Source organism: Monocercomonoides exilis (assembly GCF_001643675.1).
Source record: "Monocercomonoides exilis strain PA203 chromosome Unknown scaffold48-729018, whole genome shotgun sequence".
In the NCBI taxonomy this organism is placed as follows: domain Eukaryota; phylum Preaxostyla; order Oxymonadida; family Polymastigidae; genus Monocercomonoides; species Monocercomonoides exilis.
Genome location: NW_027150593.1, coordinates 672493 through 697779, shown reverse-complemented (window position 1 = coordinate 697779; position 25287 = coordinate 672493). Strand labels below are relative to the sequence as shown.

Sequence of the window (25287 nt, the reverse complement as noted above, 5' to 3'; positions counted from 1 at the left end):
TAACAGAAACACTTTTTTCGAGATGAAAAGACAAATTTTCATTTTCATCCTGATAACACAATAAATTGTGAAAAAAAATAACCTTTAAATTTATCTTTCAAAAATGGATTGATGAACTTCCAATTTTATTGTTTATTTTTTCTCTTTTTGAGATATTTGTCAATTAAATAACGAGAAACGAACAAACAATAATGTATGTATACGTTGAAAATAATATTCGGTTGTTTTCTATTTTTAATAAAATGTTGAAGCAAGAAAAATAAAAATTTTGTGTTACAAAATGCAAAGCTTTTCGTTTCCTCAAGCCTTAAAAAGAAGGTGTGAAATATTCAAAGATGAATGAATCCGCTATCATCAGGAAAAAAGAATCTAAACGTTTCTTGAAAGCTATTGAAGATATCTTCGACTCCCTTTTCTTCCATCTTTTCAAGCATTTTCCTTTTCAACTCTTTTCTTTTCGCTTCTTCCATTTCATCACCCGTCATTCCTTTGAAACGCAATGAAAGCATATAATAAAATTTCAAGCTTTCATATGTCATTCTTTCATTCGGCGTTGGCCGCTGAATCTCCTCCAAACCAGCATCAATGACACCACTTTTCAGCAAGTCATCAAGTTTCACAGTTCTATATTTTGCAACTGCTTTTATTGATTGAATGCATTCCTTGCCCATTTCATTGTGATTATCTCTTGATGCTCGAAACAGATCAACAATGCGGCTGATAAGCTCAGCATATTCTTCATTCCACAAATTACATGAAAAGAAGTTATAACGAATTGAGCTGATCCATCTCGAAATAATATCCATTGCTTTCCTTTCTGTTTCCCCCATCTCTTCTTCTTTCTTCTTCCAATCCACGCTTTGCATCAGTCCATCCAGTTCGCTTTCTACCTCTCTCTCAAAATGCAGCTCATTCGCAATAACAACTTCCAAGCTTTTGTCTAACAAAAATCTTTTTATCAAAAACCCCCAAGCAGACTGATAGGCAAGTCGCGTCAGATTCCGATGTTTCTGATGATACTGAATAATTTCTTTGACTTCATTCAGATAAAGATCTCTTTCAATTTTCTATTCAAAAACATGAAAAAATTTTAATAACTTCAAAAATAAAATAGAAATACTCAAACATTACGATCATCAATACGACTCAATGCCAAAAGAGCTATTTCCACTTCTTTTTGCGTTTCCTCATCTTCCTCTTTCTTCAATGAAACTTTTATAAGGCAAGGAACACAGATTGGATATAGATCCAAAGAAAACCGGTTATCAAGCAAAAGATAACATTCAATGAGGTTAATAAAAAGCTTTTCGTCATTTCCTTCTTTTTTCTGTTCTTCTTTAACAATCATCTCTTTGAATCTTTTGCACAAACAAGATTTTTCAAAGCTTAAACTCCAAAATTATTTCTACTCTTTGCAATATCCCATGTGCCTCAGCAGCAAAATTGAATTTCCCATCATCAGTTTCTCTTCATCAATCATTTGATCGATTTTATCGAGCAGTTCTGTTGTGTAAACATACTTAAGTTCTTTTTTATTCATTTCTTCTATCAATCTATTTATTTCTTCAATTTTCATTTTTTGTTCTGTAACGCTGCAATTTTTCAATTCCTCAAGTAATTCTAAAGAAAAAATTTTATTCCAATGATAAAAACAATTGTGCTTTCAAAAAAAGTCTGTTAAAATGAACAAACTTGAAAACTTTTCATTTGGGGCCATCTCTCGATTTCCGTCTTCGGTTCTACAATCAATGAATTCTTCCATTCTGTTTATTTAAAGTGCAATCTATTCGCAAAGAATATACAAAATATTTAAGCAAAACCAAATAAATATCAGAAACGAGTTCTATGAAAGCAGCCTGATTTGGCTGAGTGAGGCAAGAAATGGCAGTTTTTTGTTTCCTGTTGATCAAACCAACAAATATTCATCAAAAACAAATGGAGAATTATTATTCGATTCATGATGCTCTATGAAATTGATTTCTTCCCATTTTGGAATTGAATTAATTAAAGATATAGAAATGGAATTTGATGGGAAAGACGACTGCAATCAAGCAAAAAGATTGAGAAGAAGAGTTTCATGACTTTTTTGAGTTATTGATTGTTTTGACAAAAACCAAAGAACAGCTAATGTTTGCATTCTCGAAGGACCTCGTTGGTTGGTTGCTTTTACTGTTTCTGATTTCATTCAAAAGGATTGAAGTGATTGCAGAAGACAAAAGAAGTGTAAAATGCCAAAATAGAAATGGATAAAACAAGCAAAAAATGATTGACAATTCTTTGTAAAAAACAAATTGAGTGGTGGAAGAAAAAGGTTGAATGACTTTATTGCAAAAGCATCTTGGGCTATCAAAAAATGGATTATTTGAAGCAACACGATTAAAATTGGTTTTGCACTGACCAAGCTGCCTGGCTTTGCGCTTGATGAGAATTCGACAATGCGTTTTGCTCATCCTTTTCTATTCGAATGATTGAGCATTATTGGTTGCAAAATACATTTGCCTCGGATGAAAAGAGATTGGAAAAGGAATTTTTCAAAGACGACTCTGTTGCAAAGGAGCAATGAAAAAAATACATAAATAATAATTATTATTATTCAGAGACCAAAAGCTTTGATATTATCGATATGAAAGGAAATGACCGACATTTCAGCTTCTGCTCCATCAGAACGAAGATGAATGGAAAAAACATTTGTTTTCTCAAGGAAGATGCTCTTGTGGAAATGAGGCTTTCATCAGACAATTCAAAAACTCTCCCCTTTTTGCTTCAGCAATATAAGTGTGATGAAAATGTGTTAAAGAATGAAAGGACATCTTTTCGAATGTCTCAACAATCCATCATTTTTATATCAACATCGTTTTCAGATGAAAAATTCACAGCTTTTCTGCATTTGAGCTGCTTTGTGATGAACACCTTGCAGGCATCGAAAACAACATTCAAAAATTCTTCTTCTTCTCCTTCTTCTTCTTCTCAATCACTAACATTACCATCATCAACATCATCTGCACAATCTTCTTCATCATCTTTATCTTCCTCCTTCTCTTCTCATTAAAATTCTTCCTCTTCCTCTTCCTCTTCCTCTTCCTCTTCCTCTTCCTCTTCCTCTTCTTCTTCTTCTTCTTCTTCTTCTTCTTCTTCTTCCTCCTCCTCCTCCTCCTCCTCTTCTTCCTCTTCCTCTTCCTCTTCCTCTTCCTCTTCCTCTTCCTCTTCCTCTTCCTCTTCTTCTTCTTCTTCTTCTTCTTCTTCTTCTTCTTCTTCTTCTTCGTCGTCGTCGTCGTCGTCGTCATCGTCACCATCCATTTCTTCTTCTTTTCCTTCTAATTGAGCTATCTTTTAATTCTTCAAATGGAAGCTGAAGAGAAGAGGAAAGAAAATGTTGAAGGAAACAATTCTGTTCAATGAAAATGGGGAAAGAGAAATAATACTTTTTGAAAAAGCTGAATATAAAATCTGAAAAATTTCATTCGATAAATTGGAAAAGGAGCTTTGTGTTCGCTTTTGATGAGCAGAGAAAGAAAGAAATTGGAGAAGAAGAAGAAGAAGAAAGAGAAAGAAATGAGGATAAAAAGAAAGAATAACACAAAGATGATGAAAGAAACAGTCAAAGGAATTTCACAAAAGAGCAGTGGAAATGCTATTTTGGATGAGACAAACAACAGATTTCATTCAGAAGGAGAAGGGGAGGTGCATCAAAAGGATCCAAAGAAATGGAAGAAAGAACGAGAGAAAGAGTTTTTTATTGGGAGAATCAGGAGGAAGCAGGGAATATTTTTGATTGTTTCTAATTTTAATAATAAAAATCAAAGCGCTTTTCATAAGAAAAAGAAAAATCTAACTCTTTTTGTTTGAATTCTGTTCCATTTTTTATTCATTTTCAATTGGTAATAATTAAATAAAAAAGCAATTCTTCAATGAATTTTTTTCAAAAAGTACTTCAAAGAATCTCTTCAAAGATACTTCAAAACGAAAGAATGACTATAAAATACAAACAGTTTTTAATATTATTGAACGAGGGCAATGAAAAACAACACGATAATCATCTCTATTTTCCAAATATCTTCAAAAAAGTTGCTTCACAACTCATTCAACAATCAAAGAAAACTTTTCTTTAATTGAATAAATAATAATTGTGGTGAAAAATAACCTTTGTTATTCTCTTTTTAAAAAAAAGAAATCAATGAATTTCAAAAAGAAAACAAAAGAGAAGAAAAAAACAAAAAATATAAAACAGAAAGAAATAGACGAATTACACAGAAGGATGATTAAGAAAGTCATTCAATGGAATTTTTCTTGTTTAAAAAAATGAAATTTCAAACAAATTAATTGAGAAAATGATTCTCAATTTTCATTTAAAAAAACAGAAGCATAAAGGTGCGAATTAGTTTAAAAAAGCATGAAGAGAGAAGAAAATAAGAAGATAATGAAGAAGAAAATGAAGAAGAAAATGAAGAAGAAGAAGTTATGTTGATGTTTTCTTTTGAAAATAAGAAAATTATCAAAAAGGAGAAGCATCACGTATTCTCAGAAAGAAAATGTTAAAAAAAAATTAAAAATGAAAAAGAAATTAAGTAATTAAGAAATAAAATTTAGATAAGACAAGATAAGATAGATAGGGTGATAAGATAATAATAATAACATCCTATTTTCTTGTGTTTATTCTTGTTTTTGTTCTTCAGATGAAATTTCTTCTGCTTTGTGCCTTTTTTCAATTTTAATTCATTTCTTCTTTCATTTTTCTTTTCTTTTCTTTTCTTCTTTTCTTTTTGTGAAATCTTTCAATTGCTATCAATTTCTTCATTAATTTCCAGAAAACTCGTCTTTTCTTCAAATCTTTCTTCACTTCTTTTCCTTTCTTTCCCTTCCTTTAATCCGATATGAATATCAATTTTCTCTTTTTCTCTCTTTCTCTTTCTCTCTTTCTCCTTCTTTCTTTCTTTCTTCTTCCATCTCATTCAATTTGTTTTTATTCAAATTTTTTTTTCATTTTGCTCTTCATTTTTCTTCATCTTCCTCATTTTCTTCATTCTTCTTTGATTTCTTCTTTTTCTTCTTCCTCTTCTTTTTTTCCCGCTTTTCTTCTTCTTCATTATCTTCCTTCTCTTCTTCTTTTTCTTTCTCTTCTTCTTCTTCTTCATTTTGTTTGTTTGATTGCAATGAAAATGTGTTCGTTTCTGTTACAAATTCTTTCAAATTCACATTCATTTTGTTTGCTTGCAATTCTTCTTCATTCAAAATTGAAGAAGAAGATGATGATGATAAAACCTGACTTAATGTTTCTTCAATGAATTCACTTCTTATTCCTTCTTTTCTCTCATCTTTCTGTAAATGTCTATAAGATTTGTTATTTTCGTGTGTTGTATTGTTCAAATGCTGAATGGCTGATGTATTTTCAATTGAATTTGGTTTTATTATTACAGGATTATTTGTTGTTCTGCATTCTTCTTCTTCTTCTTCTTCTTCTTCTTCTTCTTCTTCTTCCAGTTCTAGTTCTTGTTTCAGTTCACTTTCTCCTTCTCTTCCTCTTCCTCTTCCTTTTTCCCCCTCATATAATCCATCTTCTTCTTCTTCTTCTTCTTCTTCCTTCTCCTCCTCAACATTCACACATCTCTTCTTTGAGCTCTTCTTCTTCTCAGCAAAAAGAAGAACAGAAAATACAGCCACAACCACAACAATCATACAAGCTAACACAACAATCACAACAATATACCAAGGAAATTGCTTCCCTCCTTTTCCTTCTGTTTCCTTCTCTTCCTTCGGTTTCTCTTTATCTTTATCTTTATCTTTATCTTCTTCTTTTGGCTTATCTTTTTCCTCTTCCTTCCTTTTCAAATACTTCTCATACGCATCTTCTGGCTCTGATTCTGCATCTTTTGCTCCCACAATCCACCCAGCTGTTGAATTGTCATAATCATTTGCAAACTCAAATGCATTTTCCTGTTTGCAGAACTCATCAAAATCTGGCGCAATGATGAACAGAGAAGAAGATTGTGAGCCAGCTGTGTTCGAGCTGTCTATCTCCAGATTGTTTGCTGCTGGAAGCTGAATGTTCGATGTTGCCTTTGGCATCTCAATGAATATTGCCCCAACTTTCCCATTCGGTGCTGAACACGACTTGAATGTGCATTTGTCGTTTCTTCCAATCGCGACTGTTGATTCTTCTGAATTCAAAGAAATCTCCAAGCCAGCCACATCTCCATTCTCTGATGTCACTTCCTTCATGCTCAGTCCTTCAATGCAAACTGTTGAAGGTGTGCTTTCTCCATCTTTAATGACAATCGCTGCTCCATTTTGAACATTCACATTGCTCACCTCCACTCCATTCAGTGAAATTTCGCTGACCCCTTCAAAATAAAATGGCGAAATCGAAAATGAAATACAAATTGAATCATCTGTGCATGAAACATTATTCATCATAACTTTTCCACTTACAACCTTCACAAGATTGCCTGCAACAGAATCATCTCCATTGACACATGTGACAATTCCTCCTTCTGATGATTGAGCTCCAATTCTGATAAATCGACAATTGCTGATCGTGAGTAAGGTTGACATTTCATTTCCGAAAACCAAAGCAGGCCATTCTGATCCAGAAATGGGAAAGTTGAACGCCAAAGACTTGAATTCCACCTCTTTTTCGCATGTGAATAAAGCTCTTGAAGCTATGGCATCACAATCGATAGCCACTTCAACGTTTCCATTTCCATCGCTGTTCACTCCTTCAATGATTATTCCACGGCTCTTGCTTAATGTAATTTCTTCGGCTTGGATAGGATCATCAGACTTTAATATTGCAATTCCAAATATGTCTTCTCTTGTGATCATTCCCAACAATTCATTGGCCTCCTTCAAACTGTAAATTGGTCTTTCTGAGCTTTCACCATTCCCAGTGCCTCCAAACTTCGCAAAAATCTTTGATGCATCTTGCGATGGAGGCAGTAAAGGATCTAAATACTTGGATACAAAATCAATTTCTTCGTAATTATAATAATCAATTCCAACAATATTCCACGTATTTCTGCTTCTTGTGTAATTCGCTGCAAAACTCTTCTTCATTGCTGATGCTATATCTTCGAATAATGAATCATTAGCCATCTCCAAATATATTCCAATATTCCTTTTTGACTCGACTTCTCCTGCTGTACATTTGTCAAATATCAGATTCGTTCCGTCTTCGGGCCATTTAATCTGATTTGCTGATTCAATTGCTGGCATTTGTAGGTATATTCCTCCAGAACCTTGATTATCATTGCAACTACAAGATGAAAAAGTGGAAACACCTCCATCTCCAACTGTAAATGTACTTTGGTCATTTGAAGTATCAAAATGCAATGTTCCGTAAGAATGCGATTTGCATTCCGAAAACGTACTTTTATTCAATGTTAAATCACATTTTTCTCCACTTGTGACCTCGAAAACAGCATACGCATCTGTTTCAACTTTCTTCAAAGTAATATTTGACAATATCACTGTTTCACATGTGTTTGCAAAAAACAGTTCTTTCTCCGATGTTAATGAATTTGCTTCATCCGAGCACTCAACTGAGTCCATTATCAATGAGCCTTCAGATGTGCACACAAGATTAAAGTCAATGCTGTTCCCTGTAACTTCTGGTCGAACAAACCTGCAGTTTCTTATTGTTAATACGGATAATTCACTATTTATCAAAGAAAAAGATGCTTGATCCTCTGTTCTCAATGTTGTCGGAAAATGGAATGCCAAATATTTGAATTCCGCATTGGCATCACAATAAAAAAGAATACTTCCTGGATGAACGTTGCAATCAATTGCCACTTCGGTATTTCCATTTCCATCGCTATTCACTCCTTCGATCGTAATTCCTTTGTTCTTGCCGAAGGTTATCACTTCTGCAGTCAATGGGTTTTCATCAACAACAATTCTCATGAAGCATGCGCTGTCATTTCTCAGCAGATTATATGCATCCTTCAATGATGGCTTTTCCTTTCCTATCTCCAACCCGCTGTTTTCATCTTTCCCGCTTTGCTTCACATAAACTGTTGAAGGTATTAATGGATCTTCTTGTGAGAAAATCAATATCGCAACTTGGAAAAGAATTAATTCCAAAAACATCTTTAAAGCACTTTTTAACAAAATACTATTTTGATCAATACTAATATAACTTTTAAATTTCATATATTAATTCATTTTTTCATTGCAAAACTCATTTTATAAAAATTATAATTAATCTTAACATCAGCGTCACCATGGAAAAGGAAGCTCAAGTCAGTCAGTACCCGTCATTTTTTTATATAAATAAATTACAGGATAAAAAAATCAACCTATTTTAACACATTCAAGATCGAAAAAATTTTTCACATTAAAACATGAGGAAATGAATACAATGCAAATGATTTTTTCACACATTTTTCATTACGCTCATTGAGAATTATAATTTGATCAAAATTCGAATGAAAGAATATTTCTAAAAAAAGATCAGCCATTAAAATAAGTTTTCCAAAGGCAAAACAAAAAGAATCCTTCATTGTACGTGAGGCCTTGATTGCCCGCTATATTGCTTCGCTGCATGAACAGGCTGACTTCCGCTGCGAGCAGGTGATGGCTGCCTTTTGCACCCAATGGACATTCCTGAAAGAGAAAGCGGCGAAGAAGACTTTGCATTCTCTGGCTTCGGTGACGATGCCTGCGACAGCAATTGCTGTGGCTTTCCTTTTGCTTTTGGAGAGGGCGAACGGATTGAAGTGGATGCAGAAGAAGAGACTGGCCGTGACGTGGCACTGCGCAGCGGCTGCTTCGGTGAAGGCCTCCTGGCTGATGTGGAAGCAGAGGAAGATAATGGAGAAGAGGAAGAAGAGGAGGAGGAAGAAGAAGAGGAAGAAGAAGAGGAAGAGGAAGAAGAAGAAGAAGATGATGATGATGATGATGATGATGATGATGAGGTGGAACGAGGTGAAATGGCTTGTGATGTGACATCGCGTGGAGAAAGTGCTGCGAGTGGAGAAGAAGAAGTGTCAGCAGGGTTGTATGTGAAGAGGTGATGCGCCGAAGACACCTTTTTTCCTGCAGAAGTCGACGACGATGAAGACAAAAATGAAGAAGAAGAAGAAGAAGAAGAAGTGACAGCAGAGCGGCTGACTGAGTGTGTCTGCTGCGGTCTCATTGATCCAGTAGACGATGGGCGAGTCTTCAGAGCTGATGCCTCTGAGCGGGCAGAGGCGGGTGTGATGATTGGCTTTGCCTTTGGCGCTGCTCTGGCACTTGACGAACTGACAGACAGCACTTTGGGCGCTGTGGGCTTTGGAGAAGTGGCTGCTTTCAGCGAAGTAGCAGCTGCTTTGTGCCCGCTGGAGAGTCGTGAAGATGAAGAAGCAGAAGAGGAAGAGGAGGAGGAAGAAGAAGAAGCAGAAAGAGAGCGAGTTCCAGTCGGACTGCTGAAAGAAGCTGTTGAACGCTCCGAAAGCGAGCGCGAAAGTCCCCGCGACGAAGCTGGTCTGAAAGAGAACGTCAGCGAAAGATCAGAGTCACTTGAAGCTTTACTCTTCTCCTCGTCGCTCGAAAGCAGCTCTGCCAGCGACGCGATGGAGGCAGCCAGCTGTTTGTTTCCTTTCCTCGCCCTTTCTTGTGTCTCTTCGCGGAGACTCCTCGACGCCATCCGTTTCGCCGCAGAAAGGTTGAACGTCTGCGGCTGAGGAACAGAAGAAGAAGAAGAAGATGATGATGATGATGATGATGATCCGGTTGGTGATTTGACAGAGCTTGGATACTTTCCGGAAGAAGAAGAAGAAGAAGAAGAAGATGGCAGAGAAACTGATGTCTTCAGCCGCGTCGTTGGTGTTCTCCTCCGCTCTGAAAGAGTCGCCGGAATCAGCTCGATTCCCTTCAGCGCATCTTCCAGCTTGAAATTCGGGTGGCCCACTTTCAATTTCTTCGGCTTTGTTGAGCTGCCGGCACTTTGCTTTTGATCAGCTCCGCCATTTGCGCCTTCGTCTTCTTCGCTGTCGATACCTTCTTCGCTCTCCTCTTCCTCCTCGTCATCATCACCTGCTCTGCTCAGCACGCCCGCTGCCAGCTCAATTGCCTCAAGGCCTTTGATCATTTCCTCCCCGCCTTTTGAGAGCAGTTCGCTCTCTTTCTCCACATTCTGCATGAATGAATGCTCCACTTTACTCAGAGTGCTTTGCGTGCGGTCAAACAGCTCAGCCATCTGATTGTTTCAGCACATGAAGCATTGTTAACATAAATGGTATTAAGAAAGTTCAATTGAATTATAAAAAAATAAGATAAATAGAAATGCAAAGAAATGAGAAAGAAAGAGAAAGAATTTCAAAAAATAAAAATAAAAATACAAAAAAAAAAAAAAAAAAAAAAAAAAAAAAAAAAAAAAAAAAGATACTTAAAAACTTTTTATGTCAAATAAAACATTTAACTTTAACAAGTACATTGAACATAGCACAAACACAGCAGACAGCCATCACTGCAGACATACTATTTTTTTGTGGTCCTCCACCACACTCTGGCTGATGTTGTGCACATCGTTCACATTCTCCTTCTGCATTTCCTCGCTAAACTCAATCTTGCTCTTCAGAATCCTCTCCATCTCCCTCTGCGCCTCCTCGTTCTTCCTCCTGATCCTCTCCTCCACCTCCTTCCGCTTCCTCTCCATTTCGCGCTGCACCAGCGCCACCTCCTCCGACAGCTCTTTGATCGACGCCTCGACATCAGCAGGCATCCCAATCTTCTGCACCGCCGACCGCAGCTGCTGAGCAGACTCTGAATGTGCTTGACTGTCTGTGCTGCTGCTGCTCACACGCGCAAACGAGCTGGCCAGCGCAGACACCTCAGAAGACACAAATGGCGAGGTGCCAGACAAAAGCGGTTGGGTTGGCTCGTTTTCTTTCTTTGTCGGATTTTCGCTTTCTTCGGAAGAAGCTTCATGTTTGGGATTAGAAGCAGATGAATTCAGATTTGATTTCAATATATTGTGGTCATTCGATTTCTTTGAATAGGAATCATCTGCTTCGTCATCAGTCGTCCAAGATAAAGAACCATCATCTTCATCTTCATCTTCATCTTCATCATCCTCTTCCCCTTCTTCCTCTTCATCATCATTATTGTCCGTTTGCTCGTCAGTTGCATCTTTATTTTGCAAAGGCACACTTTTTCCTTTTCGTATCCTGTAATGCTCTTCTTTTGTAACGGATTTCCCACTTATGGCCTTTAATTTTGGATAATCTTTAATTAATCGTTCACGAAGAGAAGTGTTTGAACAAATTGGATTCCCTTCTAACCTAATAAATGCCAACGTTTTTGATAATTCCGCAAGTCCATCTTTTTGAAAACTTCATTTGAAAAAGATACACCTTCAGTTAAAAAAATCATACCTTCATATTTCTGAACACAATTGAAAGAAATATCAAGAAAAATTAATGGTAGATCAGCTAATGGACTAATATTGGCTATTTCATTGTGTGAAATGCAAAGAAATGTCAATTTTGTGTTGAATTGCAAATTATCTATCGTTTTTAGCTTGTTCTAAAAGTATTTTTTCAAAAATTTCAGATAGAAAAATGAATTAAAATTCTAAAAAAAGAAGCAATAGTCAAATAAAATAATACATGATGAAGATATAAGCTTTTCAATTCCGTCATGCCCTCAAGATGAGAAACTTCTGTTAATCCTTCATGACTCAAATCAATTCTTTTTTGTGAATAAAGAGTTTCCAGCAATTTCTTCGGATCTGTCTCTTCTATCTCTGTTTCCAAAAATGATTTTTTTATTAATAAGTCCAAATCAATAAGCTTTTTATCGTTCATTTCTTAAATGATTAGAACTCGCTGCTTTTTGAACTTCAGAAAAAATAATATTTAAAAATTCTTTTTTTTTTCGAAAATTAATTTCTGATTTTGTTTTTCATTTCAACATTTTTGTTTGTTCCAAATTGTTCAAAATTGTCGATTGTGTTTATATTGATAAATTACGAAATATGGATAAAATCGGATCATAATTTGAAGGTTGATGCTCTCAACTCCAGACAAAAATTCCACTCTTGATGCACAGTTCAGAGAGAAAGGAATTCAAATAACTTTTTTACAAACAAAAGTTAGTGAACTGGAAACAGAAAAAGAGATCCAAAAGAAAGCTTATGAGGACGATATTCAACGTCTTAAAGCGCAAAATTCTGTGCAATTGAATGAACTGAAACGAAGATTTGAAGAAGAAAATTCGACATTAAAATTGCAATTGCAAAGATATTCCACAGACACTTCACACACTCGTTCGTCTTTGCAAACAGAAATAGATGCACTTAATTTAAAATTGACAGCAGAAAGAGAATCACATGCAGAAGATAGAAATAAGTTGATGTCTTACATGCGCCAAGTCGAACAGCTTAACGAACAAAACCGTTCCATGAATACAAATTTGACAGTGTTGCAAAATTATAATGAAAAGGTTTTTATTTCTTTATGTTTTCAAAACACATTTTTACAACTTTTCTTAATAATCATATTTTTTGTGCTTTCATAGAATACATATGAAATTTCTCAGCTAACACAAAAATTGAGCTCAATTCAAGAAGAAAACACTCAACTTGTCACAGAAAATGCGCAATTGTCAGGTGAGTTAAATGAACTTTATCAGGCAATAAACACATTACCACAAGTTGAAGATGAATATTCCTCCCCTTCAACATCGACAACTCCTCGTTCTTCTGTTCAGGAGCTTCTGAAACGAGTTCAATCCATCATGAATAAGCTTGAAAATGTGACTGACTCCCACAAAAACGAAGCGACAAAAGCATCAGTGGCTCAAGAAGAGCTAAACTCCGCTCAATCTGCGCTGTCCTCAAACGAGGAGCGGATTAATGCACTGGAGCAAGAACTCGCAGAAAGCGAAGAAGAAAAGAGGCGAGTGATCGATGAACTGTCAGAGATACGTGCGCTGTATGAAGAGCAGCGGCGTCTGCAGCAGTCGAGCCAAGGGGCATATCAGCTGTCCCTCGAGCGGCTGCAGGAGGAGATCAGCGCACTGACACACCAACAGGCAGACGAAGGGCGAGAACACAGCACCACAATACAGCAGCTCAAAAGAGAGTATGCGGAGCAGATGGACAATCAGCAGAAAGAGAGAGATGCTGTTTGGGAGAAGAAGATGCAGGATGTTGAGGCGTCCCACAAAGAAGAAGTGGGAAAGCTGACTGAGCAAGTGGAAGCACTGAAAAACGAGTTGGAGGAGGAAAAAAGAGAAAGTGATGAAAAAATGCAAGAGATAGAAAGCAAATACAAGGAGATGATTAAAACAGTGACAGATGAGGCAGCAAACGATAAGACGCAGACTGAAAAGGAGTTTTCAGACAAGCTTTTGGCGTTGCGGAATGCACATTCAGAGCAAATCACACGAATCAGCGAGACACACGCGAACTCGATGGAGATGCTGAGGCAGAAGATGGCTGAAATGGAGAGGAAAGAGGAGGAAGTAGCAGCACAGCACAATGAAGAGATGGAGTGTGTGAGAAGGGAATGGGAGGAGAAAGTGCAGAAGATGAAGGAGGTAGCAGAAGAGGAGAGGAAGCGAAAGGAGGAAGAAAACGAAGAAAGAGAAGAAGAATGGAAGAAGAAGAGCGAACTGACAAAGGATGAGCACAACGAAGCGATTGAACAAATGAAAGTGCAGTTTGCCGAAGAGTTAGAAAGGAAAGAGAAAGAACAGGAAGACGAAAAAGCGCATTTGGAAGAGCTTTACAGCGACTTGGAGGCGAAGCTGGCGGAGATGGAGGCGCAGTTTGGGAAGGAGAAAGAGCGACTGAGAGAAGAGCTGAAGAAAGTGTCTGCTGATCACGAAGACGAGATCAGATCACAGAGGGAGAAGCATCGGATGGAGATGCGAAGGAAGAGCGAGGAAACTGACACAGCACTGAAGCAGCAGTCAGCGCTGTGGTCAGAGCGGTATGAGAGGCAGATGGAGGAGCATCTGAAGGAGAGGGAGAGGTGGGAGAGCGACACGAGGCAGAGAGAGGCAGATGCAGAGGCGAGGTTTAAGAGTGTGCTGGCAGAGAAGGAAGAGAGCGCGGGGGTGCAATTGAATGGGCTGAGGGAGGAGATGAAGAAGCAGATGGAAGAGGCGAGGAAGAAAGAAGAGGAGTTTCGAAAGAGAATAACAGAGCTGACACGAGCAGCGTCAGAAGAGAAAGAAGAAAGCGCACTTAAAGCGAAGGAGGATATTATGCAGCTGCAGCACGAGGCAGAAGAGAAGATAACCGAACTGAACAACCAAATAGAGGCACTGAAGGAGTCGTTCACACAGGCAGCGAAAAAGCGAGACGAGAACACACAGCAGCTGCTGGAGACACAAGGGAGAAAGTGGATGGAGCTGCTAAAAGAGAAAGAGGCTGAGCTGAATGAAGTGAAGAACCACAGCGAAAGACAGCTGGAGAAGGAGAAGGCGCTTTCGGAGGTGCTTCTGAAGGAGAAAGAGAACGAAATTGCGAATGTAAAAGATGCGGCAGCACGAACAGCAGAGGCATTGCGAGACAAGCTGCGAGCGAAGGAAGAGGCGATGGCTGATGCCGAGGCAGAGAAGCAGCACGAGATGAAGCTGCGGAGTGAAGAGAAAGAGTCAGCCAGGTTGGAGCTGATTCAGCTGCAGGAGGCGATGGACAGCGAGAGGAGAGAGGCGAAACAGAGAGAGGCTGAGCTGAGTGAGCAGCTGCGGCGCACAGAAACAGCGCTGACTGCATTGAGAGCGAGGATGCACACGCTTGGCACAGAGCGGGTGAGGGTGGAGCAGGCGTGGGAGGACTCGAGGCTGCAGATGGAGAGCAGAATTAGACAGATGGAGAAGGCAGCAGCAGCTCAAGCATCAAATGGGGCAGGAAATACTTCGTTTGGGACGTCGTGGAAGTCTCGCTCACAGCCGATTGGAGAGGAAGACAAAGACAGCAGGCGAAAGAGAGACAGCATGTTTATGACAATGCCTCAGTCTTCTGATGCTTCGTCGCCGTTTCGCGGCAGCCAATTTGCGCCTTCGTTCCGGTCGGCGCGTGGCTCAGACACAACTCCACACTTCTCTCACAAAGATAGCACACAACACTCTTCCTCATCCTCATCCTCATCTCCTTCTTCTGCTCCTCTTCCATATCATCCTCTTCAGCATACTCTATCTAATGAGCCGCCACAGCCCATTCATCTTGCGTCGGCTTATCTCACCCGCTCCTTCAACGACGAAGACGATGCACATCTGGTTGCTGTTGATGATGAGTCAGGTGATGAGAATGTGAGTGAACAAGGAGACGAAGAAGAGGAAAGAGGGAGAAAAGGAAACACAAGAAAATCGATGGGATATCAGTCAACTTCAAATGCATTTGATGCATCAAAACGAGAAAGAACACGAAGCACAAGCAGAAGCAGAGGAATGAGTGGAAGTGGAAGCAAAAGCAGAAGACGCAAAAATATGAGCGAAGAAGGCTACGAAGACGAAGTTGGAGGCAGCGACTCCGATTTGGATGGGCGAAGCAACATTCATCAGATTGGGTCGAATGAGCTTGGAAACACTTCTTCTTCGCCTTCGTCTTCTGCAAATGCTCCTCTTTCCTCGTCTGTCGCCCCTTCGATACGCACTCCGTCGTTTATGTCGCACATTCAGGAGAATTCCATTCCTCTCAGCAGCTCCTCACAGGACGGGCTGACCAACACACTCTCCACACTCTCTTCTTATCCGATTCGTTCTGATAATCTTTCTTCACTCAATTCATCCTCTTCTTCTTCTTCCTCTTCCTCTTCTTCCAATGGCAAAGCCCGCACGCCTTCGAAGACTGTCACATGGGCGCCTTCAACTCGTGTGTCGCCTTCTGCTGCGAGAGGAAGCATTCAGCCGACACCCTTTCCAACAACAACATCCACCACTCCATCTGCCCTCGCTTCTCCCTCTCCCTCTCCCTCTGCTTCTTCTTCTTCTTCTTCTGTTTCTGCTTCTTCATCATCTCTATCAAATGTATCTCCTTCCTCCACATTCATCGGCTCTTCGTATGCTTCCCCGTCTTATCCCTCGTTCCGTGCGGGTGACACCACTTCACGTCTGCGCTCTTCACTCTCTCCACTCCGCACACCCCGCCCAATCGTCATGCCCCTCCCCACTCCATTTCCTTAAGCGTATTTAATTATCTATTTTTAAAAAATATTTTTATTTATATGTTTGTTTCCTTTTTTATTTTTTAAAAAATAAAAAAGAAGTGAATAAAGAATTTGGTTGTCTTTGGTTTTGTTTATTTGCTTTCTTCTCTTTGTGAATCTTTCATACTTTTATGAAATGTTTAGTTTTTTAAACAGCTTCTCTTACAAGTCCTTTTATTTATGTGCATATGTAGTCCGCAAAAATGCATCTCTTCTTCTTCTCTTCTTCTTCTTCTCATTTTGTCGCAAAACAATTCACTTTAAAGATAAAATGAACTTTGCCAAATCTCAAAAGAGAAATATGTTTTATTGATTTTTTAAAGTTCTTCCACATTTGTGAAAGCAAAAATGAACAAAAAATGTTTTAAAAACATTTAAAAATTGATAAAAATGATTAAAAGGATGCTGATTCATATCAACCCCATTGAATTCTTTTTTCTCTTCTGCTTCTTGTTGACACCTTCAGTGTATTTAAAAACTCTCCTTCTTCCTCATCATTTATCAGAATATCACTTCTCTTCTCTTCTCCTTCATTTTGTTCGCTGCTTTCTGCCACTGCACTTCCATTCGACTGTTCTGTCAGCACGAGGTTGTGATCATTTGCCATATGCAGAAGACACAGAAACGCCAAATGCACCGACGTCTCCTTCAGCTGTGATGGAGGCAGAACAGAAGACAATGTCGACAACGACGCTCGGAATGAGTGCACAAGCTTCGGCTTTTCAACTGGCACAACTTCAGCCTGATTGTCTGAAGACAGTACTTCTGGCTTGTTTTGTTCAGATGTCTCGCTCTCTTCTCTTTTTTGCTCTTGTTCCATCCCATCTGATGCAGCATTTTCTTCCATTTTGAGCTTTTTGTTTGCTTCGGCAGTCTGCTGATTGTACATCTTCCACTGCGTCTTCTTCGCCACAATGTCCTTCTTCAGCTCCTTCCACATCCCTCTCTTCAGTCTGTGCATATCCACTCGCTTCGGCACACTATCAAAATGAATCACAATTGCCCTGACCATCGGCGGCCTTGGCACAAGACGCCTCTGTCTCCTCTGGGCAACACCCAAAGTGCTGATAGAAATAGTTTCAGCCTGCACCAACGAAAGATTGCTTTCTTCTTTCGCATCAAACTTTTTCTCGTCCATCAGCGAATCAGCAGTCGTGTTGCTTGCAGCCAGTGCTTCATCCAGCTGCACATCTTCCACTTTGAACACCGAAAATTGTGTTGTGAGCGGCTTTGTAAGAGCTGGAAAGATCTGATCTTCTTTTATTCCTGATGCACTTCCACTTGCGCTTGTCTGCCCCTGCTGCTGCATCGCTGCTGCCTCCTCTTCGTAGATGTCGAAGGCAGTGAATGCTGGCAGATTGGTGATGGTGACAATCGCATCTGATTGCTGTGGTGCATCATACAACAAACGGAACTGGTTCAATCTGTTTGTAGAGCGCATACTTCCTCCGCTTCCCATTTTATCCTCCTCTCCTTCGCTATCAGCGTCTGCATCCATTCCACCATCAAATCCATATCCATCATAATCATCTCCATTGTCATCGTTCCTGTTCTCCTCTCCGAATCCTTGTGACCCATCCTCACCATTGTTTGATCCATCAGCCCCAGATCCATCATTTCTATTTCCATCCTCATTCAATCCATCTGTTCGTGTCTCTTCTGCCTTGTGGTGTTCTGCAAGTGTCGCATCTCCTCCAAGCTGTGCGTTCAGCACACTTTGCAACAGCTGCTGCTCTGCATTCATCTGCAGCTCATTCACTTTCTCCTTCATGTCGCTGCTCATTCCGAGATCTTCCTCGCCAATCTGCTCAATCGGAGAAAGCGCTCTTGTTCCCATTCCGTTCTCCAAATGCAGCAGCCCAACAGCAAGCGGATCATGCAACACATCCGCCACACCTCTGCCTTCAATGCCATCAACATCCATCGAAAGTGCAGGAGAAGTCGATGCAGAAGGCGCTGCTGATGAAGAAAGAGACAACGAAGACGATGCACCCTGCATTCCTGCAGCGCTCTTCGAGTGTTCCTGCATGTCTTCGCTGAATTGTTGTGTCTGTGTGCGTGATAGTGATGCTCCGTGCAATGCCAGTGCGAATGGAGAGATGTCTGAGCCGTTCTGCAGATCCCACCCGAGCAGCGAGGCACCTTCTGCTCCCAACACACTCGCCACTTCAGATCGTGTGTGTGTCAGAAGCGGTGGCATCGCCACGGCGTCAGAGTCGAAATTCGACAAAAGAGCACGCAGCTCGGCAAAGCGGATGGCTGCTTCTGGTGGCAGAGAAGGAAGAAGCGACGGGCGACCACGAAGAGGAGGTGCAAATGTGAAAGCGAAAGGAGATGAGGAAGAAGTGGTTGATGTGGCGCCAAAGGTTGGGTTGCGGGGGAAGAGAGAGAGAGAAGTGATGGAGTTGAGGGTGAAGTGCATGTCACGAGGGACAGAGACAGCTGTGTGTGTGTGCAGCTTGCTGATAGTAGTGCGGGTGAGTGTTGCGTCGTGTGCAGTCTTCAGTGGAGGAAACGGACACTCCGCAAGAAACTGGAAGTCGCTGACGGAAGAGGAGAAGGACAAGGAAGTGATACAGCCACGTGCTGCTTTGTCTTTATCTTTTTCTTTGTCTTTTCCGTTCGGAACAACTTTGCCACTTGCCAACACGATCGGGCGAGAGAAATCAAGCACTCCTTTTTTCCTGGACGATTTCTTCTTTTTCTCGCTTTCTTTCACTTCTTCTTCTTCCTCTTCTTCTCCGCTTTCTCCTTCTCCTTTCTTTCCTTTCTTCTTCTTCTTCTTTGATTCCTTCTCTTTCTCTTTCTCCTCTTCTTCTTCTTCTTCACCTTCTTTCATCATTCGGCGTTTTGCCGCTGCTGCACGCCGAGCGGCAATCTGCCCTCCGTTCATATAATCGAGTGTCATCAGTGTATCTTCATTGCCTGTTGCCTGAAATAAGCATAGAATATGATATATATATAATGGCGATATGAAATTAATTACATATATAATTATGATTGATGATTGTGAAATATTATCAATGCTTCACAAGAACCACAACCAGCCACACCTCCATCAGCGCCTTCTCCATCATGGCATCCATCTCTGCTGTCATCTTCTTCGAGTACTTGTGGCTGGGCGTCCGCATCACCCCTCTCCCCGCAGGTGTATCGACAGCCGACTCGAACAGCTTCGGCGTGGCTGCCTCGCTGAGAGGCGTCAGACGAATCGTCGGTGTCACAAACTGCGACTCCATCTGGAACATCCCCGTTTCTTCTGCCTGTGGCAAGCCAGAACTGCTCTGTGAAGGCGACTCAATTGTCGATGAGGAGTCAGATTTCCCCATTTCTGCATTGAACAAGGCGCCTGGCGTTGTTGGGCGGTTGAAGACTGAAAGCGCATCTGTCACAATCTGCGTGGCTGACTGCATTGCATCGTCTTCTTCATCCATGCCAGCATCAGCAGCATCACCAATAACATTCACAACATTCACAATTTTGATTTCTCTTCCTCTTTCTTCCCCTTCTTTCTGTTCTCCTGAAACACCTGCTGATGGTGCAGCTGCTGTTGCGTCTGAGCCATCTTCAGCAGAAGCAGGCTGCCAATCATCGTCAATGTCCATCAGAAGGCCGCTGTCGTCTCCATCGTCACAGAATCCTTCACTCACTTCAACTGGCTTGACGGCATCCATTCCACTGTGCTCCGTTCTTTCGTATGCTCTTTCTGAAGAAATAGAAACAGCACCCATCTCTTCTTTGAATGTTTGGATGCTTTTTTCATCGTTCTGTCTGTTTTCTTCTTCGATGTCCATTGCATTTGTCTGCATTGTCTCTCGTTTCTGTTCTGCTCCATCTAACTTTGATGGCAGAATCTGCTTTTGCATGTTTTCTGTTTCAAAACCACTCAAATCTTTATAATTTCAAGTTTGAAGTTTGAAGATATGAATGTTCATTCAGAAAGAGAAAAGATAAGTCCAAAGAAAAATCCCCACAAAAAGAAGAATAGAAACAGAAATTGTGAATATTGTTTTGAAGCAAATATGTTTTATATAAAAAAATACAAGTCAAATAAAGCGCAGACCTATTGAAGGAACTTCGCATATCCACATTGGCTCATCTTCTGTTTGTATGCTTTTGATTTCTGCTTTTTCTTCTTCTTCAATGGCTTTCCGATCTTCTTTCATCATCTCCTTCCAATCTGCTCCATCTACGTACATTCCGTTGTACCATCGTTCTGGCTCTTCTCTTCCTTGATATGATGAAACATCAAATAACATCTTTCCACAAACACCCGACTCCAAATTTACAATCAAAGAAGTTGACAGCGTTCCTTCTTCTCCTTCTCTGGTAGCCCTCCAAATTATCGGATCGACAAGAAAATTTTGATCCCATTTCTTTACGTTTATTTCATCAACTGATGTTTCCAATGTTGCTTGAGATGATGCAACAGTTTTCATCTGAAATAAGGAAAAAATGTATTTTGCATGCAATTTCATTTACATAATAATATCACACCCTTGTTGTTTCGTGCTTTGTTTTTCCTTTTATTTCCTCAAAGGTTTCTGAATAAATAAAAAAAATGAATCTGTTGAAAGTTTTAAATTTTCATACCAGGATTAAGTGGACCAGCTGCATTAAGTCCTCCTACAATTTTAAAAGCATCATGATACACTGAATCAACTCTTGTACCATAGATTTGCACAGAAGCATTCAAGGTGCATGATGCTAACTGAAAATTTGTCCTTCCACCTTCTTCGTGTGTTGATATAATATCATCGATGTAATCAATTAGCTTCAATGACCATGTATTCTTTGTATTAATTTTCTAAAATTTCATTGCACCACATATGTGAGGAAAGACAAAAAATACATAAATATTACAAAAATTCAACAATGAAATAGAAATAATTCTAATTGAGCGACGCACATTTTCATTACTTAATTTTATAAGATTTGCATAATCTTTAAGAATTTCAGACCGAGAGGCCTTTTTCATAATGAAAAAATAAAATTGAATTGTTCCCCTTAATAAAAAATGGTAATTACATGCCGATTTGAAACTGTTGATTCTCCGTCTTCTGTAGTTGCCACAATATATATTCCCGGAGCTACTACGAAAAACATTGATATTATATGTTTGATTGCTATGAATTTATTCAGATTTATATTATCAATTTTCTTTATTTCGTGTATTACATGAATTATCTTTTTTGATAACAGGTACTGATCTTTACTTTAAAGTAAATATGCCACCGTATTTGTGCGAATTTTTCTTTGTTCATCCTGTTGATGAGCTTGGCACTAAAGTTGAAGTTATTCATGGTGAGGGAAAAGTTAAAGTTGTTTTCAAAAAGGTAACAATCTGAAGTTATAGGAATTATAATAATTTTTTTTGACTTTTTGAATGCATGCTAGAAAACTGAAGAAAAGTGGGATTCATTTCAGTTGAAATTGTCAAACAAAGAGAAAGAAATAAAACGAAAAGAAGAAATGGAAAAATGGAGTGAATTATTGAAAAAGGTAAAATTCTACATTTTATCAAATGTCTTTTTGAAATTTTTTCATTTTAAAAATAGATTGAAGCAAAAGCAAACGATGAAAAGGCAGGAAAAAAGAGAAATCTTGTTGGGAAGAGCATGGATCTTGATGAGGAGGAAAGATCGCGCGTTGAAAAGCAGTTACAGGATGAAATGAGAGAATTTTTCCTTTCATCATCATCTCCTTCTTCTTCTTCTTCTTCTTCAGCTTCAGCTTCTTCCACTTCGGCTTCATCTTCATCATCATATGAATCTCCATCATCTTCCACACAGCCTTCTTCCTCAATGGAATTATCTTCAACCAAGCAAAACACAATTTCATCGAATCATTCTTCAGAAGCACAATCAGATGCTTCTTCAACGGAAAGCAGCACATCATCTGTTATTTCCCTTCCTCCGCCCAGAGAACTTCCCCCTGTCAGAAGCGGAGCTGTGGTTGTTTCAAGCTTTACTCCAAAGCCTGGATTGTTCAACCTTCCTGCAAGAACGAAAGAAGGTGTTTTGTTATCGATTATTTAAACAGTTAAAAGAAGTGGTTTTTATGTCAAATCTGTTTTCTCTCTTTCTCTTTCTCTCTCTTTCCAATCGATTATTGTCTTTTATATATCACTTTTTTTATAAAAATTACTCATTAAAATTATTCAGATAAGCCAGTTATCCATCGGCCAGTTGCACCTGTGTACACCTCCGATGACGAGAAGTATCAGTCTGTTGATTATCTGCAGTCACTTGGCGATGCAGCATTCAAGCGGAAGGACTATGCCAACGCGTACGAGGCATACACAGCTGCGTTGGAGATTGACCCGAACAACCTGCGCTGCCTGACACATCGCGTGGTGGCGCATCTGTCTTTGTCGCATTCGTACGACGCCTTTGCCGACACACAAAGAGTGGCAGCGCTGTTGGACGAGATGGACGCGGAGGAGAAGAAGCTGCAGGGCGAAGGGAAGAGCATCGGGTACTCGATGGTGCTGCCGGAAAGCGCGAGAGATTCGACACGGCTGATAAAAGGCATCCGGCCAGGCAGAGCGAAGGAGCTGCCGGTGCTGCAAGGGAGTGCAGTGGCAACAGGAGCAGTTGATTCTGCACTCACTTCGCAGCCTCACTCTCATTCTCTTTCTCTTTCTCATTCACACCCTGAATTGTTCGATGTTGTTCTGCTGCATCCTTCCGTCAGACGCGACTTGAGAATCAAAAACTGGGCACGTGCTGCGCTTGCGCTGAATGAGACAAGGAAATACGAGGAAGGTATCTGCTCTGGGCTTTTTCATGAGACGTTTTTCTGATTTTCATTTGAAAATCTTTATTTTTTTTTTATCTTATCAAAATTATTATTATTATTATTATTATTATTATTATTATTATTATTATTATTATTATTATTATTATTATTATTATTATTATTATTATTATTATTATTATTATTATTATTATTATTATTATTATTATTATTATTATTATTATTATTATTATTATTATTATTATTATTATTATTATTATTATTATTATTATTATTATTATTATTATTATTATTATTATTATTATTATTATATTTAACGTATTCAAACATTCATCCCTTTGATTCTAATAATTTTTTTTTTCAATCTTTCTTCTTTTCGTTCTCTTTTTCAGCTGTGAATATGATTGACAAAGCAATTGAACTCTGCAAAGAAAAAACAGAAGCCCAAAAAAGAGGAAGAGCATTTAAGAGAAAGGAAACAGAAAAAGAGGATTCGTTGAATAATGAAATGGAAGAAAAACATGAAGATCAAAGTTCAAAGCAAAATGCAGAAGTCAAACGAGAATTGAAATATAATGAAGATGCCCAGATAGATTCCGAATTGAATGCTCTTCTTGAGCAAAAAGAAATGTACAACACCAACTTAATTCTTCAGAAAGAAGAAAGATACAAAGCATTTCATGAAGCTATTGAAGAGAAGGAGAAAGAGAATAATCAGACAATAAAAATAGAAAATGATTCCATTGTTGCGGGCCACTTTAGTGTCAAGTGAATGGAATTGCTTTTTGAATTAAAAAATTGATATTTTATTGGATATCATTTCTCAGATTATAATTATTCTTTCAAACGAAATATTCAACCCATAAATTTTTATTTATTTCCGGATTTTTGATTTGCAAGCTTTTAAATTGACTGTTTCAAGTATGCCTTTGCTTGATATTAAAATAAAATATGTACAACAATTTTGTCGAATCTTCTATTGTCGCTTTTATTGCTGCATTTATTTTAGATTTGACTTTAAAATGAAAACTCATTCATCTCTATCGAGCTACACCGTTGATGCTCCTCAATTTCTATATCCATTTGTTAAAGCCGTCATTGAAGTCTGCATGTCTTCAAAAGCAGAAGAATCATTACCATCTCCACCATTGAGTCAAGAGCAATATAATAAAATATGTTTATTTTTATTAAAGGATAGGATTGCATCTCCTCTTCAATCAAAGATTGAGCACAAGTTACTACAGTTAAAAGAAAGATTCTCTTCGGGTTGCGACGCACTTCACTATTATCAGACAAGAATAGACATGATTCAACATCCAGAGCAAGCCTTAGAATCCTTGCAACCACCTGAATTAAAATCAAAGACACTCAATCTTCAAAAGGTTGTTTTGCTATTATTATTAAAAACTGAAGATTTGCTATTAATTTTCTTTCGAAATTTTTCAGATAACGGAGAGTATTGAAAGTGAAAGCAGAGATGGAATTGAAAATAATGGAGAATCAAAAAAAGAAAGTTCACCATCAGCATCATCATGTAACGTTCCATGTGCTTCTGAAGTTAATTCAAAGGAACAACTTGGCTTATCCGAGCAACAGTCAATTCTTGCAATGGATGGACTTGATAAATCAATGGAGCAGAAGGAAGAAAATTGTGAAGAAGAAGATCCGGATTGGATGCAAAACAACGAAGCAGATTGGGTAGATACAGTTGATACAAGTATTGAGCTTACAGAAACAGATGGTCAAGGTGAAGGATCTGAAATAGTATCCTTGGAGGAATCTCCAGAAAAACGAAAGCATTCAAATGAATGTGACGACAACGAAGATGAGGAAGAAGGGCAACTTACTCAAGAGGTGAAACCAATTGGCGAAAAGATTGTCATTGAGAAAAACATCACCAAGGATCAGATTATAAGTCCAATTTGTGAAGATAATGAACAATCAAATGCTATTCAGCCAGTTCTATTTCGAAAGGCATCATTACTCCTAAATGAAATAAAAGCAAATGCATCAAATGAAGAATAGAACTTTAATGAAAAAAGTATTTTTTTAATTTACAATGAGAACTTAGCGTATTTGCTCCACGATGGATTTTTTCTTACATGTTCATTATCTCAAAAATTATGCCTTTTATGAAATTTTCGCTTTGGTTCAAAGGTACAAAAGAGGTAATTGGTTGTCATTCTTTTTGCATTGAAAATTTGCTCTTCAAATTATATTTTTTGATGAATGCATGAAACTTACATTATGTGAAAATTTTTCAATATTTTGATTTGTTTTTTTGATTTGTTTTTTGCTCAATTCACCGTTGTTTCAATTTATTGGTTGCATTTTTTTTTGTTATCTTTTAAAAGAAATTGTTTTGAAAATTTCAATTTCAGTTACAACC

General features: G+C 38.7%; 7 protein-coding genes across 7 annotated transcripts; 2 read left to right on the top strand and 5 right to left on the bottom strand.

The window, feature by feature from the left end:
* Nucleotides 1–329: 329 nt before the first annotated feature.
* MONOS_11250 (uncharacterized protein) lies at nt 330–1348 on the bottom strand (the record flags this gene model as incomplete). Its single annotated transcript, XM_067863765.1, has 2 exons — nt 330–1067; nt 1127–1348. The coding sequence occupies 2 exons, from the start codon at nt 1346–1348 to the stop codon at nt 330–332; spliced, it is 960 nt and encodes a 319-aa protein (XP_067721308.1).
* A 57-nt stretch (nt 1349–1405) lies between these two features.
* MONOS_18146 (uncharacterized protein) lies at nt 1406–1908 on the bottom strand (the record flags this gene model as incomplete). The annotated part of the gene is made up of 2 exons (XM_067871136.1): nt 1693–1908; nt 1406–1620 (listed from the first exon to the last, which is right to left on the bottom strand). Exons 1-2 carry the CDS (start codon nt 1760–1762, stop codon nt 1406–1408), a joined length of 285 nt encoding a protein of 94 aa, XP_067721307.1. The 5' UTR covers nt 1763–1908.
* A 2290-nt stretch (nt 1909–4198) lies between these two features.
* Nucleotides 4199–8148, bottom strand: MONOS_11252 (uncharacterized protein; the record flags this gene model as incomplete). Its single annotated transcript, XM_067863766.1, has 1 exon — nt 4199–8148. One exon carries the CDS (start codon nt 8146–8148, stop codon nt 4990–4992), a length of 3159 nt encoding a protein of 1052 aa, XP_067721306.1. The 3' UTR covers nt 4199–4989.
* A 93-nt stretch (nt 8149–8241) lies between these two features.
* Nucleotides 8242–11621, bottom strand: MONOS_11253 (uncharacterized protein; the record flags this gene model as incomplete). The annotated part of the gene is made up of 4 exons (XM_067863767.1): nt 8242–10177; nt 10460–11301; nt 11355–11505; nt 11589–11621. The coding sequence occupies 4 exons, from the start codon at nt 11619–11621 to the stop codon at nt 8495–8497; spliced, it is 2709 nt and encodes a 902-aa protein (XP_067721305.1). The 3' UTR covers nt 8242–8494.
* Nucleotides 11622–11988: 367 nt separating this feature from the next.
* On the top strand, nt 11989–16439 carry MONOS_11254 (uncharacterized protein; the record flags this gene model as incomplete). Its single annotated transcript, XM_067863768.1, has 2 exons — nt 11989–12423; nt 12499–16439. The coding sequence occupies 2 exons, from the start codon at nt 11989–11991 to the stop codon at nt 16114–16116; spliced, it is 4053 nt and encodes a 1350-aa protein (XP_067721304.1). The 3' UTR covers nt 16117–16439.
* Nucleotides 16437–21139, bottom strand: MONOS_11255 (putative Condensin complex subunit 2). The gene is made up of 6 exons (XM_067863769.1): nt 21049–21139; nt 20733–20946; nt 20637–20683; nt 20203–20578; nt 19193–20031; nt 16437–19071 (listed from the first exon to the last, which is right to left on the bottom strand). The coding sequence occupies exons 1-6, from the start codon at nt 21115–21117 to the stop codon at nt 16555–16557; spliced, it is 4062 nt and encodes a 1353-aa protein (XP_067721303.1). The 5' UTR covers nt 21118–21139; the 3' UTR covers nt 16437–16554.
* Nucleotides 21140–21367: 228 nt separating this feature from the next.
* MONOS_11256 (uncharacterized protein) lies at nt 21368–25270 on the top strand (the record flags this gene model as incomplete). The annotated part of the gene is made up of 7 exons (XM_067863770.1): nt 21368–21475; nt 21537–21641; nt 21698–22154; nt 22304–22906; nt 23426–23666; nt 23908–24280; nt 24345–25270. The coding sequence occupies 7 exons, from the start codon at nt 21368–21370 to the stop codon at nt 24921–24923; spliced, it is 2466 nt and encodes an 821-aa protein (XP_067721302.1). The 3' UTR covers nt 24924–25270.
* Between the last annotated feature and the right edge of the window lie 17 nt (nt 25271–25287).